Source organism: Muntiacus reevesi, chromosome 1 (genome assembly GCF_963930625.1).
Source record: "Muntiacus reevesi chromosome 1, mMunRee1.1, whole genome shotgun sequence".
NCBI lineage: Eukaryota > Metazoa > Chordata > Mammalia > Artiodactyla > Cervidae > Muntiacus > Muntiacus reevesi.
In genome coordinates, this window is record NC_089249.1 from 79,035,178 (window position 1) to 79,051,712 (window position 16,535).

Consider the following 16,535-nt stretch of genomic DNA (forward strand, 5'->3'; position numbering starts at 1 on the left):
CGGAATGCCTAGGTATGGGGTCGTGCCTCAGTTTCTCCACCTTGCTCTCGCAGTCTCCAGCCACTTGACTGGCTGTGTTCTTCTGGCGGCCCTCCCTTTCCCGTCCCCCCTACGCCGTCCCACGCCCCCTTGGTGGAGGCGGTTTTCCTACCACCACCCCTAATTACTATCTGCGGGGTGGCTGAATCTGGGCAAGGCGCCCCAGTCAGCTTAAAGGCGGGCGGCGCTGAGGCTACGCGAGCTGGGAGTCAGTCAGTGGCGGCCAGGCTTTGGAAGAAGTCCCCTGGATTATGCCCTGCACTGGATGGTCGGCCCCCACCATCCTGCAGATTCCCGAAGCCTTCCCAATCCGGTTTCCAGGGTGCGCACCCTCTGGCGGCGTTTTGGAGGGACTACGTTCTTGGAAGTCCAGGGTCCGAAAACCTGCGTGAGCGAAGAGAGGATGAGAAGCCCGAGTCTGGCACCTGAGCCTCCTCGCTCTCCCTGTCCAGGCATCCTCCCCAGTTTAGGAGGAGGAGATGCCTAGATGAGTACACGGAGAAGCTGCCAGGGCCTGGCGTTTTAATAAAGAGAAAGAACATCTTGTCACCAGGCATGGGGTATCTGGCCCTCTCAAGTGTCCATGAGGGAGGTGAGGACTGCTTTGTCAGAGTCGCAGCTTACTCTCCTGCAGCTGAGTTGCGGCCGGACTTCCCGAGTCTGAGGCTTCCTGTTGGGCACACGGTAGATTCTGAGATGGCTGAGTCCTCAGGATTGTGCGTGCCGCCAGCAGCTGGTGTGTGGCTGTGCCAAGCGCGGCCCCCACTAGAGGGCCCACCACAGGAACCCACCACCAACCGTTGCCAGCACTGCCAGACAAGAACAGAAGGGTGAGTCCCTTTGACTTCCCTTTGAAGAACTGAGGGTATTTGAAAAACTCCCTAAAGCAGTTCCTGGGGTGAGAGAGCCCAGAAAGAGTGTTGTGGCACCAAAGCATAGCATTTAGAGAGGAGGAGACCCCAGGAGAGCTTGATCTTTAGGGATTGTCTGATACATGCATTTTGTCAAACACAACCTCTAAATCTTACTGTTTGAATGAAAAGAGTAAAAGGGGAGAAAGAGGACAAGACATGAAGGGAGAATTGAGGCTTAGACGAGGCTCAAACTGTCCTGAGATGCCAAGAGAACTCTATCTAAAAGGAGAGGGCTGGAGACCCACGGTCAGAGCCCTTAACAGAGGGATGTGAGTGGAAGGACAGCACCAGGGGAGGCCATCTCCTACCTGAAGACTTCAGGGCCCCAGCCAGCTACGTAGGTGAAAAGCCGTGGGCCAAGGTCCTGGGCGGGGTCGATTGGGAGCCCACAGTTGGCACCCATGGATAGCGTGATGGCCAGGATCAGTAACCCCCACTACCACAGCCTCCAGACCTGCAGGCAGTCCCTTGTTCTGTGTGTTCAGGATGGCCAGGATCCCCACCATCAGCATCCAGGTGCCTAGAACCTTGGAGTCAGCAGAGGCAGGGGGGCTCCCATCAGCCGCCAGTTTCTCCACCTGCCCTACCTCACCCAAACACTCCAGGCTCCCACCCCATGGCATCTGACTTTGTCCAACTCAGGCAGCTGGGGAAGGTAAGATGCAAAGATAAAGCCAGCCTCACAACCCACCCAGAGCCTAAACAGCAGGCTGAGCTTCCAGGGGGCAAAGGGCAAAGGTGTGGCTTTCCCGGGTCACCCTCTTATGCCTACCTGATCCAGGAAGCCATTGCTCAGAGATAGATAGGGGGCAGGGTAGGTAGCAAAGATGGAAGCCATCTCCTTGGGACCAGCCACTGTCAGATTCCCACCTGTGTAGTTCTGTAGGGCATCTGTAGAGTAGGGGACACCCAGATTTCCATCTTTGCTTATTCAAAACTGCTCTAAGGCGTCGTTAACCACACACAGGTGCCCCCAACCTTGTTCTCTGTGACCGTAATAGAGAGCATAGGTGACTCCAGAGGCACAGAAAGCAGACAGCAACTGCACCAAGGAGTAAATGAGAAACTTGGCCCAGGGGAGGCGTCCCAGGAGGCACATGGGCAGGGAGAAGGCTGGATTCAGGTGGGCCCCTTCAAGGATCAAGAAAAGAAAACCAACATCCATTAGGTATCACTATCAGGCACTGTCACCAGTAACACTGCTATTCCTCCCCACAACTCTTAAGTCAAATGTTACTGTTCTCATCACATACATTAGGAAGTTGAGACTGAAGGAGGTTAAGCGACTTGTTAAGGTCATGCAGTGAAGCCAAGTTCAGACCTGGGTCTGTCTGCTCTTTCTATTACAGTACTTGATGCAATGTGCGTCTGAGGAACAAGCTGGTGAAGTCTTAAGCAAAGATGAACCCCAGAGGGCTTACGCAGGAGACACAAGATGAGCGCATTTACCCATGATGCCTTGCCATAGAGCTCTGTCTACCTGAGCGGAGGATTAATGTGAAGTGGGAGGGCAAGATATATAGGGAGAAGGGACTGGACTGGGCCAAAGGCATATCTCAGTCCAGGGCACTGGTCAAGCTCAAGGAGATAATGTCTGTGAGTCACCAAGGGATCCGCCTTTTCACTGTTACCAAGCTCAAGTGCACGTCCTACCCTGTCTGATGACCAGACTTCACCCTCCTCACCTGAGACGTTACCACTCACATAGATGGCTAGCGTAACACCCAGAGAGCCAGCCAGAAACATGGCGAAGAAGTTTCCTTTGGTTCCTCCACTGGTGACAGCCTGGGCCGAAGACCCCTGTATGAGGAGCTGGTGGAGAAAAGAAAGATGAGAGAGGGAGGTGGGATGGGAGACCGGGATGGGGAATTCGTGTAGCTCTATGGCTGATTCATATCAATGTATGACAAAACCCACTGAAAAATAAAAAAATAAATTAAATAAATAAATAAGGAAACAAACAAACAAAAAAGAAACCAAAAAAAAAAAAATGAGGAAGAGGGAACCAAGAATAGGGAGCCTGGGAGACCCATAGGAGAGAGAGACTGGGAAGAGAGGGGAATGGCCAAGATTGATGAACGGACTTGAGGGATCAGCAGGAAAAAACAGAAAGGGGAAAGAGAAAAGATGGGAGAAGCAGAGAGAGAGTAAAGGAGGCAAAGGAGGGTAAGAGAAGGAAAGTGACAGGAATAAAAATGAGAAGGTAGAGGAGGAATAGAGGAACAAGAGCAGGAAATAGAGACTGATGGAGGAGCTGTCTTCCTAGTACACCCAGAGGAGGAGGTAAGGACACTAGGAGGAGCCCACCTCCCTTCTTTCTTCCCCCTCAATGAGCCTGCCTGCCATGAGCACAGACACAGCCAGAAACTCCGCCAGGCACTGCCGGGCCAGGAGGCTGCAGATTCGGAGCTGGTCCTTGACTTCAACCAGAGGCTGAATGGAGACCATAGTGGGGACACTCTGTCCTGGTCACCACTCTCTCCATCTGCATATGTCAGGGGCAAAGATAAGGAAAAGACTTTAAAACCAGTTAGCTCAGTTACTGACCGGCAGCTGATGTCTGTCTGTGCATGAGTGGAAGCTCGGGAGGACAGAGATAGCAAAAGAATGTCCATGGGCAGAATGCGCACAGCCAGGGTCTGGAGTTTGCCCAGTCTGTCCCCTCCGTCTCAGCCCCAGGCCTCCCAGGAGTAAGGAGCCTCCCCTTATGCTGACAAACTTCGTGGAGTAGCCTGCTTTATGTGCATTAGTTCTCTTGGTCCTCAAACCAGCTGTGGAAAGTAGTAGTAGAGTGCTCCCACTCTACTACTGTCCTGAGGATGAGGATACACTTACTGAGAGAGCCTTAGACTTCCCCAGGCCACACGGCTAGTTAATAGCTAAGCCAGGTCTTCTGACTCTCCGTCTGATATTCCACAGTGCCTCTCCTGTGGAATGGGAAGTCTTTCCCCCAGCCATTTGGATGCTTGGAAAATTTAGCATGCATCTGGACTGGGAGACTGGACTGAAGACCATAGGCTGCAGGAATAAAACCCTCATCAGGAGCGCTTGTGGTCTCCCCTTGGCTAGAGAATGCTCTACCTTCTGTCTCTAGCCTTGGCTCCAAATGAGGGCTTCATGCCCCCACTGAGCTCCACGTCCCCTTCTCTGGACGCTTGCCACTCGGATTCTGCTTAACACATAGCCACTTCCTACTTCTTAATATTTCAAGCCTCTAAGATTCATTCAATGATGAATCAAGCTCTAACCCCTAGGGAAACATAGTTTCTGCCCTCCTAGAGCTCATGCTCTAGTAGGTGGAAGTAGAGAATACATAGACATTTTTTTTTTTCCTTTGCACCATGCCTCATGTGGGATCTTAGTTCCCCGATCAGGGATTGAACCCGTGCCTCCTTAACCACTGGACCTCCAGGAAAGTCCAATATACAGATTTTTCAAAATATATTGTATATCATTTATGAGGTTCTTGAGAGCTGGACTATATAACCCCAAGGGCAGGGGTGGGGGTGAGGGGCTCTAGCACAGTCCTGGGCACATCTCTGTGAAATAATACTTCCTTCCTAGGTTTAGTGGATATTACAGTACTCCACCCAGGTCCCCTGTTCAGAGTCAATGCACCCTTCCCCAGCTTCTGGGAATAACAGACACTGAGAGCACATGGCTTCTTCCCTCATGGCAGTGACTTCTGCGGCAGGAAATTGTGTCAGCCAAGGTCATGTGCCCTCCTATAGGGCCCAGTGAATGAATGGTCGATGCAGGGATTCAAAGACCAAGCAGAATTTGGTAGTGTTGCACACAGACCTGGATGCCAAGAGTGCTGGATCAAACGAAGTGGAACATAAAGTGAAATGTGGAAGAATTTATTGATAAGGGAGCATTCTCCTGGGACTTAGGATTTAATCCTGGCAAGATCCCCCTGGAATGTCGGATGAATACTCTTCTCGGAGGCTTGGGGAAAATGATAGCTCATGCTAAGAAAAGTAAAAATGTCTAAACAACTCATTTACGTTGATGACCATTATTGAAAAAAGGGAGAGTACTCAGACCTTCTGAGGGTTTTTGGACAAAGGATCTGAATTAACATTGACAGTTGACATCCCAAATTTGTACCATGGCCCCCTGTTAGAGAAGTAGCACATGGGGCCCAGATAATAAATGGAGTCCTGGGCTAAGGTCTGGTTCAGAGGATATTCACTGAGACCAGGGATCCACCAGGTGGTCACTTCCCTAATACCCTAACATATAATAGCAGTGGACATCCTTTGGCGTTGCAGAACACTCATAGTGGTTTTTGACCTGTAGAGTAAGTGATGAAGGCCAACTAGATGCCTGAGACTACCCAACATCAAGAGAACAAATAAAAACAAGACTGTATCCTAGGGAAAATGGAAGAGGTTAGTGCCACCCTCTGAGACACAAAGAATAAAAGAGAGGTGGCCCCTTTCATACCACCACTTTGGCTCTTAAAAACTGGATAGATCATGACAGATGACAGTGGTCTACCATAAACTTACTTAAACAGTAACTCCAGTTGCAATTGTTGTGTCCCAAATAGTAACTTTACAGGGCAGTTTAATACCGCCTCTAGTTGGGAGTATGTAGTCATTAATCTGGTGAATATGTTATTTTCCATCCCAGACAGATCAGAAAGGAGGTCCACAAGCAGCTTCATACACATGGGAAGTCTAGCAATATACACTTACAGTCTTACCCCAAGACTGTGTTAACTTGCTGGTCCCCTGTTGTAATAGAATCTGAAGGGAGCTTGACTATTTGGACATTTTGAAAAACATCATATTGGTCCACTATACAATGGACCGTTGAACAACACAGGTTTGAACTCTGTGGGTCCACTTATATATGGATTTTTTTCATTAAAAATATAGTACTACATTATCTGCAGTTGCTTAAATCCATGGACAGAGAACCATATACACGGAAGGCTAACTATGAAATTATACTTGGACTTTTGACTGTGCAGATGGCCAGAACCCCTTACCTCTGCATTCTTCAAGAGTCAACTGTATATATAACATCATGCTAACCAGATCAGAAGAGGACTAAATGAAAGTATATTGGAGGTCCTGGGAAGATACATGATGAGAGGGTGGAAAATATTCCTGTAAAGGTCCAGGAAACTGCCATATTGGTGAAATTTTCAGAGGTCCAGTGGTCCAGGACATGCTAGATATCCTCTCTGAGGCAAAGGACTGATTGTTGCACCTCATATCTTCCATCACTAAGAAAAAACACATTACCTATATACTCAGGATTTAGGAGAAATATACTTCATGCTTGAGAATACAACTCTGAAAAATTTACTTGCTGACAGTGACGGCTGTCAACTTTGAGTGGGGCCAAAGCAAAAAAAAAGGCCCCTGCAGTCATATGACCCAGCAGACCTAGTGAGACAAGAATATCTGTAGTGTGTGTGGTTTGGCAAGCTCTAATAGGAGAATCATAATGCAGACCACAGGGCTATGGAGCAAAGCCATGCCATCTGCAGCAGAGAAGTACATATCATTTGAAGAGCAGCTCTTACAGTTCATCAGGTGACCCAATAGCCAGAACTGCCCATCACAAGCGGGACTCTACCTGACCCTCTGTGTCGTTGGGAAGGGTGGGCCCAGCAAGAACACTTTGTAAAATGGAAGTGACATCTTTGGGTTAAGGCATAAGTAGGGTCAGAGAGCACAAGCTAGCAGAAAATAAGTGACCCAGACTCTCATGTCATTCAACAAGCATCTCTCTCTCTCAGCTCACATGACCCTATGGAGAATCATCTTCATCCATTTGGGCTTCTGTAACATAATACCATAGACTGGGTGACTTATAAACAAACATAAATTAACCTCATAGCTCTATAGGCTGCTAAGTCCAAAATCAAGGTGCCAGCAGATTGAATGTGTGGTGGGGGCCCATTTCCTGGTTCATAGACAGCTGTCTTCTCACCATGTCCTCACATGGAGGAAGGGGTAGAGGAGCCCTCTGAGGTCTCTTCTGTAAGGGAACTAATCTGATTCATGCTCTGCCTCATGCTCTAATCACTTCCCAAAGGTCCCACCTCCAAAATACCATCACATTGTGGGTTAGGTTTCAACACATGAATGGAGAGGAGCACAGACATTCAGTCTATGACGGGGATCCCTTGTGAACGAGGGATTAGAGAAGGAATAAGCTTGTTCAGACATGAGTTGGCATGGTATGTGGGTAAAAGCCAAAAATTGACTGCTGCTGCATTGCAACCCACCAGGAGTGGCCCTAAAAGATAGTGGTGAGGAGAGATCCTTCCAAGGGACAGAGATTTAGACAGTACATCTGATCATCCACTTTTTGTGGAACAAGAAGGTGAGAATATACATAGTCACAACTAGCCTGGTAGTCTGATCAGGGGTTGAAAAGACAAAGAATGTAAGATTAGGGACAAGAAGGTCTGAGGATGAGATGTGGATGGACCTATGGGTGTAGTCTTGAAGGGTAAAGGTCTTTCTATCACACATTAACACCCACCAAGAAAGCATCCATCGGACGTCCCTGGCAATCCAGTGGTTAAGACGCTTTCTTCCTCTGGAGGTGGCACTTGTTTGATGTCTGGTCAGGGAACTAAGATCCCACATGCCTCACTGCTCAACAAAAAAAGGAAAAAAGAGAAAGAAAGAAAGCATTCATCATAGATGAGACACTAAACAACCAAGAAGGCAGAAAGACTTAGCCACTGTCCATCATCAACCACCCAGTTCTGTATGATGGATGCACTGGGTAGAGTGACTGGGGGTAAGACAGAGGTTATCCAGGGCCCAGCAGCATGAGCTCCTGCTCACCGAGGCTCAGCTAGCTACTGCTGCTGCCAACATGCAACTACCGTTAAAAATACCAACATTGATGGGCCTTCCTGGTAGTCCAATGGGTAAGACTCCAAGCTGCCAGTGCAGGGGGTCTGGGTTCGAGCCCTGGTCAGGGAGCTAGGTCCCCCATGCCCCAGCTAAGAATTTGCATACCACAACTAAAACTTGGTGCAGCCAAATAAATAAATATATATATGTTTTAAAAATATTAGCACTGAGCCCCTAATATGGTGCAGTCTCTTGAGGAGAAGAAGTAGATAATTAGGGAAAAGTTGGGGACCCTAGATTTCCCATTACTTTTGACTGGGATTGACACATATTCCAAGTATACGCTTCCCTTTCCTGCCCACAGGGTCTTGGTAGGGTCTTATACCACTCTATAAGGACTTATAGAGTACTTGATCTATTGATATGGAATCCACATTATATAATTTTAGACAAAGGGATCCACGTTACAGTAAAGGGGATGTGGCAGTGGGAACATGACCCAAAGATCCACTGATCCTATACTACCCCACCCAGAGGCCTTCAGTCTGATAGAGCAGTTTGGTGACCTCTTAAAGACACAGCTTCAAGATGAAACCCCAAGAGGATGAGGTACCATCCTCCAGAAGATAATATATACCCTAAATCAATGGCAACTGTATAATTCTGTATCTGTATAATTCTGTATCCCCAGTGGGAAGATTACATGGATCTGGGAATTGATTGCATGGATGTAGGATAGAAATCAAGTAGCCTCCACTTATCCTCACTCACAGTGAAACATGTGGGGAATTTGATTTTGAGGTCCAGAAATCCTGGAAACCAGAGATGTAATGCTTCCTCCAGGGGTCACAGTAGGAATCCCTTTAGAACTTTGGGGTCTTGGTAGCAAGAGACCAGCAGGCAAGAAAAGAAGTCCTCATACTGGCCAGAGTAATTGACTATGATGGAGGACAGGTGACTGCAGCTACATGAGGGAGCCAGGAAGAAAATGCTGGCATTCAGGTCATCCACTCTTGCTGTTCCCATGCTCAGTTTTAACAGTAAATAGAAAAATATAGCAGCCACAGCCTGGGAAGGGCATGGTAACCAAGGGCACTCTCAGGTGAAGGCCGGGGTCGTCCCACTATCCAGCCACCTAGACCAGCAGAGGCGCTCACCAAAGACAAGGAAAATCTAGAGTTAGTGGTGCAGAAGGAGGGATAATAAGAATCCATTAGAGCCGTAAAACCAATTGCAGTAGTTAAGGCTGTAGACTTTTCCACTAAACATTCTCTTAAATTTCCTCCAAGAAATAAAACCAATCAAAGTCCTATAGAAACTTTCCCCCAACTGGGTAAACTAACCATAAGTATGGATCCAAACAGTGGTAGTGGTAAACAGTAGTAGACACCATAGTGCTTTACCCAGATCCTCTCTTTAAGATCATGAGCCTATGTCCCAGCTGCTGGGAAGATCAGTTGCTGATGGCTCTCAGCTGCCTCCCAACTGGAAATTAGCTCAGACACATTGAACTGTGTCATCCTATCCCAGCAGGTTTCCTGAAGTCAATGATAGGCTGATTCAGGGATACAAAGTCCAGGCCCCTTTGCCTTTTCAGTTCAGTTCAGTTCAGTCGCTCAGTCGTGTCCGACCCTTTGTGACCCCATGGACTGCAGCACGCCAGGCCTCCCTGTCCATTGCCAAGTCCCAGAGTTTACTCAAACTCATGTCCATTGAGTCAGTGATGCCATCCAACCATCTCATTCTCTGTTGTCCCCTTCTCCTCCTGCCTTCAATCTTTCCCATCATCAGGGTCTTTTCAAATGAGTCAGTTCTTCGCATCAGGTGGCCAAAGTATTGGAGTTTCAGATTCAGTGTCAGTCCTTCAAATGAATATTCAGGACTGATTTCCTTTGGGGTGAACTGGTTGGATCTCCTTGCAGTCCAAGGTACTCTCAAGAGTCTTCTCCAACACCACAGTTGAAAAGCATCAATTCTTTAGCGCTAAGCTTTCATTATAGTTCAACTCTCATATCCATACATGACTACTGGAAAAACCATAGCTTTGACTAGACGGACCTTTGTTGACAAAGTAATGTCTCTGCTTTTTAATATGCTGTCTAGGTTGGTCACAACTTTTCTTCCAAGGAGCAGGTGTCTTTTAATTTCATGGCGGCAGTCACCATCTGCAGTGATTTTGGAGCCCCCTAAAATAAAGTCTGTCACTGTTTCCACTGTCTCCCCATCTATTTGCCATGAAGTGATGGGACCAGATGCCATGATCTCAGTTTTCTGAATGTTGAGTTTTAAGCCAGCTTTTTCACTCTCCTTTTTTTCACTTTCATCAAGAGGCTCTTTAGTTCTTCGATTTCTGCCATAAGGATGGTGTCATCTGTGTATCTAAGGTTATTGATATTTCTCCTGGCAATCTTGTGTCCAGTTTGTGCTTCATCCAGTCCACTATATCTCATGATGTACTCTGTATATAAGTTAAATAAGCAGGGTGCTAATATACAGCCTTGACGTACTCCTTTCCCGATTTGGAACCAGTCTGTTGTTCTATGTTCAGTTCTAACTGTTGCTTCTGGACCTGCATACATATTTCTCAGGAGGCAGATCAGGTGTTCTGGTATTCCCATCTTTTGAAGAATTTTCCACAGTTTGTTGTGATCCACACAGTCAAAGGCTTTGGCATAGTCAATAAAGCAGAAGTAGATGTTTTTCTGGAACTCTCTTACTTTTTCAATCATCCAATGGATGTTGGCAATTTGATCTCTGGTTCCTCTGCCTTTTCTAAATCCAGCTTGAACATCTGGAAGTTCATGGTTCATGTACTGTTGAAGCCTGGCTTGGAGAACTTCGAGCATTATTTTGCTAGCGTGTGAGATGAATGCAATTATGCGGTAATTTGAGCATTCTTTGGCATTGCCTTTGTTTGGGATTGGAATGAAAACTGACCAGTCCTGTGGCCACTGCTGAGTTTTCCAAATTTGCTGGCATATTGAGTGCAGCACTTTCACAGCATCATCTTTTAGTGTTTGAAATAGCTCAACTGGAATTCCATCACTTTGTTCACAGTGATGCTTCCTAAGGCCCACTTGACTTCACATTCCAGGATGTCTGACTCTAGATGAGTGATCACACTATCATGATTATCTGGGTCATGAAGATCTTTTTTGTTTAGTTCTTCCATGTATTCTTGCCACATCTTCTTAATATCTTCTGCTTCTGTTAGGTCCATACCATTTCTGTCCTTTATTGTGCCCATCTTTGGAGGAAATGTTCCCTTGGTATCTCTAATTTTCTTGAAGAGTTCTCTAGTCTTTCCGACTCTATTGTTTTCCTCTATTTCTTTGCATTGATCACTGAGGAAGGCTTTCTTATCTCTCCTTGCTATTCTTTGGAACTCTGCATTCAAATGGGTATATCTTTCCTTTGCCTTTTAATTTGGGACAATTCAGAAGAATTATCTCCATTCTAGTTGCTTTTTGGTCGGCCGGTTGTGTCTGACTCTTTGGGATCCTGTGGACTGTAGCCTGCCAGGCTCCTCTGTCCATGGGATTCTCCAGGCAAGAGTACTGGAGTGGGTAGCCATTTCCTTCTCCAGGGGATCTTCCCGACCCAGGGATCGAACCCATGTCTCCTGTGTCTCCTGAATTGGCAGGTGGATTCTTTTACCACTGAGCCATCCAGAACTCCCTGTAAAATGCTAGGATCAGTTGAGTATCCTATCAGTTGAGGATCAATTGCAACCACACTGTGTCAGCAGCTCCCTTTGTGGAATCTTTATTTCTTCACTTACGTACGGGTATTTCTCTCAAGAGCACTCCTAAACCAACCTTCTGCATTAAACTCTCCATATCAGAGTCTATTTCTAGGGGGACCCAATCTAAGACATATTGCTCTCCCAGCCCTACACACTGCCTCCTATGGGCCACCCTCCTTGAGCCTTTCAGGCTGAGGAATACCAAAACTCATCAGAACCTCCCCGCTCTCTCTCTTCTATCATTTTAAATAAGAAAGGTAAGTTTTATTTTTTTTTATTTCTCCTCCAACAGTGGGTGATTTCAAGAAGCCTATAGAAAATTATCTGAAAGGGATGTAGCAGTCAGTTCCCTATGACTTTTTAAAACTAACTCACCTAGTCTCCCTTCCAAAACAGGGCCCCACATTAAGGAGGAACTGTTGCGACTTCCCCGGTGGTCCAGTGGTTAAGACTCCACACTTCCACTGCAGGGTGCATGGGTTTGAACACTGGTTGGGGAACTGAGATGCCATAAGCTGTGTGGGAAGGCCAAAAAAAAAAGAAAAAGAAGCAAACAAAAAATGAGAAACAGCTGTGCTTGTTAATTTACATGTTAAAAAGTTGCATTAAATTTATTGTATATAAATAAATTTGTATACAAATAAATTGAACTTAATAAGTTGTATTAGATTTATAGTTAATTTTGGGCAGAATTGCTATCTTAATATTGTTTGTGTTCCAAGGACACTTCCCAGGTGGCGCTAGTGATAAAGAGCCTGCCTGCCAATGCAGGAGATACAAGAGGCGTGAGTTCAATCCCTGGGTTGGGAAGATCCTTTGAAGGAGGGCATGGCAACCCACTCCAGTACTCTTGCCTGGAAAATCCCCATGGACAGGGGAGCCTAGTAGGCTACAGTCCACAGGGTCACACAGAGTCAGACACAACTGAAGCGACATAGCACACACTGTGAATATGGCATTGCTCTCCTTTTATTTAGATTTTATCTCAGCAATTTTTGTAGTTTTCAGTGGTAAGCTTTTGCACTTATTCTTCCAAAATTATTCTTAAATATTTTACTATTAGTTACGCTATTGTGAATGACTTAATGTCATTTTCAAATTGTTGCCAATATATAATATGAAATACATTTTTTTGGTATATTGATCTTATATCCTGAAACCTTGTGATACTCATTTATTGTTGTTATTATTCAGTCACCAAGTCATGTCCGATTCTCTGCGACCCTGTGGACTGCAACATACCAGGCTTCCCTGTCCCTCACCATCTCCTGGAGTTTACCCAAGTTCACGTCCATTGAATCGGTGATGCCATTTATTACTGTTAGTAATTTTTGTGTTGTTTATTCCTTAGGATTCTTTTTCTACATATAAAATCATGGTATCTTTAAATATAGTTTTACTTCTTCCTTTCCATTCCAAGTCTTTCGTTTCATCTTCTGACCCTATTATCCTAGCTGGAACTTCTAGTATGATGTTCAATAGAACTAGTAAAAGCACATAGCCTGGCTTTGTTCCTAATGTTAGTGAGAAAGCATCAGTCTTTTACTATTAAATATCTTTTTACAGCTACCTCTCTTTTAGATTTCTTTCATGTCTAAACATGACTATTATATTGCCATGTTTAATTCATAGTTTAACTGGATATCCAATTTTAGATTGGAAACAATTTTCTTTCAGTATTTTAAGTTTTATTGTCTTTTAAATCCAGTATGGCTGTTAAAGTTTGAGAATATTGTGATTTCTCATCCTCTGATTTTTTTTCTCTGTCTCAAATTATTTGGATTCTCCTTCAACTCTACTGTTCTGAAATTTCATATGATGTGCCTTGGAGTGTATTTATTTTCATCCTTGGTATCCAGCATGTGGTGAGTCCTTTCATGTTAGAAAGTAATATCCTTCCCTTCTGGGATATTTTCTCAAGTTATTGATAAGTTATACCATTCTAGTTTGCTTTCTTCCTCCTATTTTCTCTCTCTGTTATTTGGTCTACTATCTTGGAGATTTCTTCAACTTTATCATCAAAATATTTTAATAGTTTTTCATTTCTGTCATTTTTTTTTAAACTCCCAAAATTTCCTTTTATTTTGTTTATTCCTCTTTTGTAGCTTCTCGTTCTGGTTTATGGGTATATCATCTCATATTTCCAATATAGTAAAGTTTTGTGTCCTTGCTAAATTTTTGTCTTTCTGCATAGTCTCTGTTTCTTCCAAGTCTTTTGTTTTTGATTCTACATCCTTCATCTTAAAACTGTCCACAGATGTCTGGTAACCTCTAGCAACATTTGTGTTTACAGTGGTACTCTAAAAAGCTGATTAGAAAAATCAATTGCACTCTTATACACTAGGAGAGTTAGAAAAAAAGTGGGAGGACATGTTCTACAAAATACAACCATAGTATTTAAAACTATGATATGGGCACAAAGGTAGGCAAATAGATTAATAGAAAAGAGTGGACATTGTAACATTTGTACATATATATGTATATATTTTTCCAAATGTAAAAAAATGAAGTTGGTCCCCTGATTCATACCATATAGTGAGATAAATTCCGAGTGGATTTTAATTTTTTTTAATATTTATTTATTTTGCTGTGCTGGGTCTTAGCTGTGGCATTTGGGATCCTTAGTTGCAGAATACAAACTCTTAGTTGCTGCATGTGGGATCGAGTTCCCTGACCAAGAATCGCACCCAGGCCCCCTGCCTTGGGAGCGTGGGGTCTTAGCCACTGGACCACCAGGGAAGTCCTGATTTTATTCTTAGAAAAGATAAAAACTTTAAAAAACTTAAATATTAAAGCAAAAATACAGATCTTTCTCAACTTACCAAAATAGAGATCTTTCTCAACAGATCTTATAGGGTCTTGTCCCTATAAACTCATCATAAGTTGAACATGCCTTTAATATATCTAACCTAGTGAAAATCACAGCCTAACCTAGCCTACCTTATACATGCTCAGAACACTTACATTAGCCTACAGTTGGCCTCAATCATCTAATACAACGCCTATTTTATAATGAAATGTTGAATATCTCATATTATTGGATACCATACTGAAAGTGAAAAACAGCACAATTGTTTACCCTTATGATGCTATCGCTACCTAGCATCATGAGAGAGTAGTGTACCACGTATCACTAGCCTGGAAAAGACCAAAACTCAAAATCTGAAGTACAGTTTCTACTGAACACATGTCACCTTTGCACCACCATGAAATTGAAAAATTGTAAGTCAAATCATCATAATTTGGGGACTGTCTCTTGTGTTTTGAGATATGTGTTTTTGTGATATGTATGCCTTTAGAAAAACCTCTTTAGGAAGTTCCCTGGCAGTTCAGTGGTTAGGACTCCATCTTCTCACTACTGGGGGGCCTGGGTTCAATTCCTGTCCAGGGAACTAAGATTCCACAAGCTGTGCCCCCCCAAATCTCTTTATTATCATTTTATTGGGGTTTTTAGAAGGAACAGAGGTAAATTTGTAAGCTCTGCCATTCTAAACGATAATGCTAAAAACTTTAGTGAGAAAAATATCCAGTAACTTAAAATTTAAGTATAGTTGACTTATGTTAGTTTCAGATGTACAGAAAAGTAATTCTTTTTGCAGATTATATTCCATTATAGGTTATTATAAGTTAATGGGTATAATTCCCTGTACTATACAGTAAAAATCCTTGTTACTTTATCTGTTTTATACAAAGTAGTTTGTATCTGTTAATCCCTTACTCCTAATTTGTCCTCCTTCCATCCCTCTGCCTTTGATAACCATAAGTTTGTTTTCTATGTCTGTGAGTCTGTCTCTCTCTTTTATGTACATTCTTTTGTGTTATTTTTTAGATTCCACATATAAGTGATATATAGTATTTGTCTTTCACTTATTTCACTAAACATAATATTCCCTAGGTACATCCACATTGCTGTAAATAGCAGTATTAATATTTTACTTTTTAAAGGCTGAATAATATTCCATTCCATACACACACACACAATTTTTAAACTATCAAATGTCACTTATTAAATTCAAAATGATGTCATCAAAAGAAAGATTTGTACAGATTTTTTTACTTCCTTGCAGAAATCACATATTACAAAAAATTTATCGAAATATAGTTGATTTACAATGTTGTGTTAGTTCTACGTACACAGCAAAATGGTTCAGTTATGTATGCATAATCTTCTTCAGATTCTTTTTTGCCTTATAGGTTTTTACAAAATAAAGTATGGGTCCCTGTGCTAAACAGTAGTACTTTGTTATATACTTTTTATACAATAGTGTATGTATGTTAATCTCAGACTCCTAATTTATCCCTCCCCCACATCCCCCCTTTGGTGATCATAAGTGTTTTCTATGTCTGTGGGTTTATTTTTGTTTTGTATATAAATTCATTTGGTTTTTGTTTTTTTTTGGATTTCAAACATAAGCAGTATCATATGGTATTTGTCTTCTCCTGCCTGGCTTACTTCACCTAGTATGATAATCACTACAACCATCCATGTTGCTGCAAATGACATTATTTCATTCTTTTTTATGCCCAAGTAATATTCCATTGTATATGAGAATCCCATGGAGAGAGGATCCTGGAGGACTACAGTCCATAGCGTTACAAAGAGTGGGTCACAACTGAACTTACCTTCACAACTGAAATGAAGTGTATTTATATATATATATATATAAATAAATATATATATATATAATTATATATAAATATAAATATATTTATATATAAATATAAATATTTATATATAAATATATAAATTTATATAAATATATAAATTTATATATAAATATATATATAAAAATATATATATATAAATACACACACACACACACACAACTTCTTTAATCCAATTGTCAGTGGACATTTAGGTTGCCTCCATGTCTTAGTTATTGTAAGTGATTCCACTATAAACATTGGGGTGCATGTACCTTTTCTTTTTTCTTTTTTTTTATTTCTTTACGACCCCATGGACTGTAGCCCACCAGGCTCCTCCATCCATGGAGTTTTCTAGGC

General features: G+C 43.2%; 1 protein-coding gene across 1 annotated transcript; it reads right to left on the reverse strand.

Moving 5' to 3' along the window:
* Positions 1-646: 646 nt before the first annotated feature.
* Positions 647-3,401, reverse strand: AQP10 (aquaporin 10). Its single transcript, XM_065945803.1, is given in 7 exon segments — positions 647-848; positions 1,262-1,386; positions 1,388-1,480; positions 1,726-1,844; positions 1,947-2,084; positions 2,639-2,765; positions 3,297-3,401. Coding segments are annotated over 7 exon segments (909 nt in total).
* Between the last annotated feature and the right edge of the window lie 13,134 nt (positions 3,402-16,535).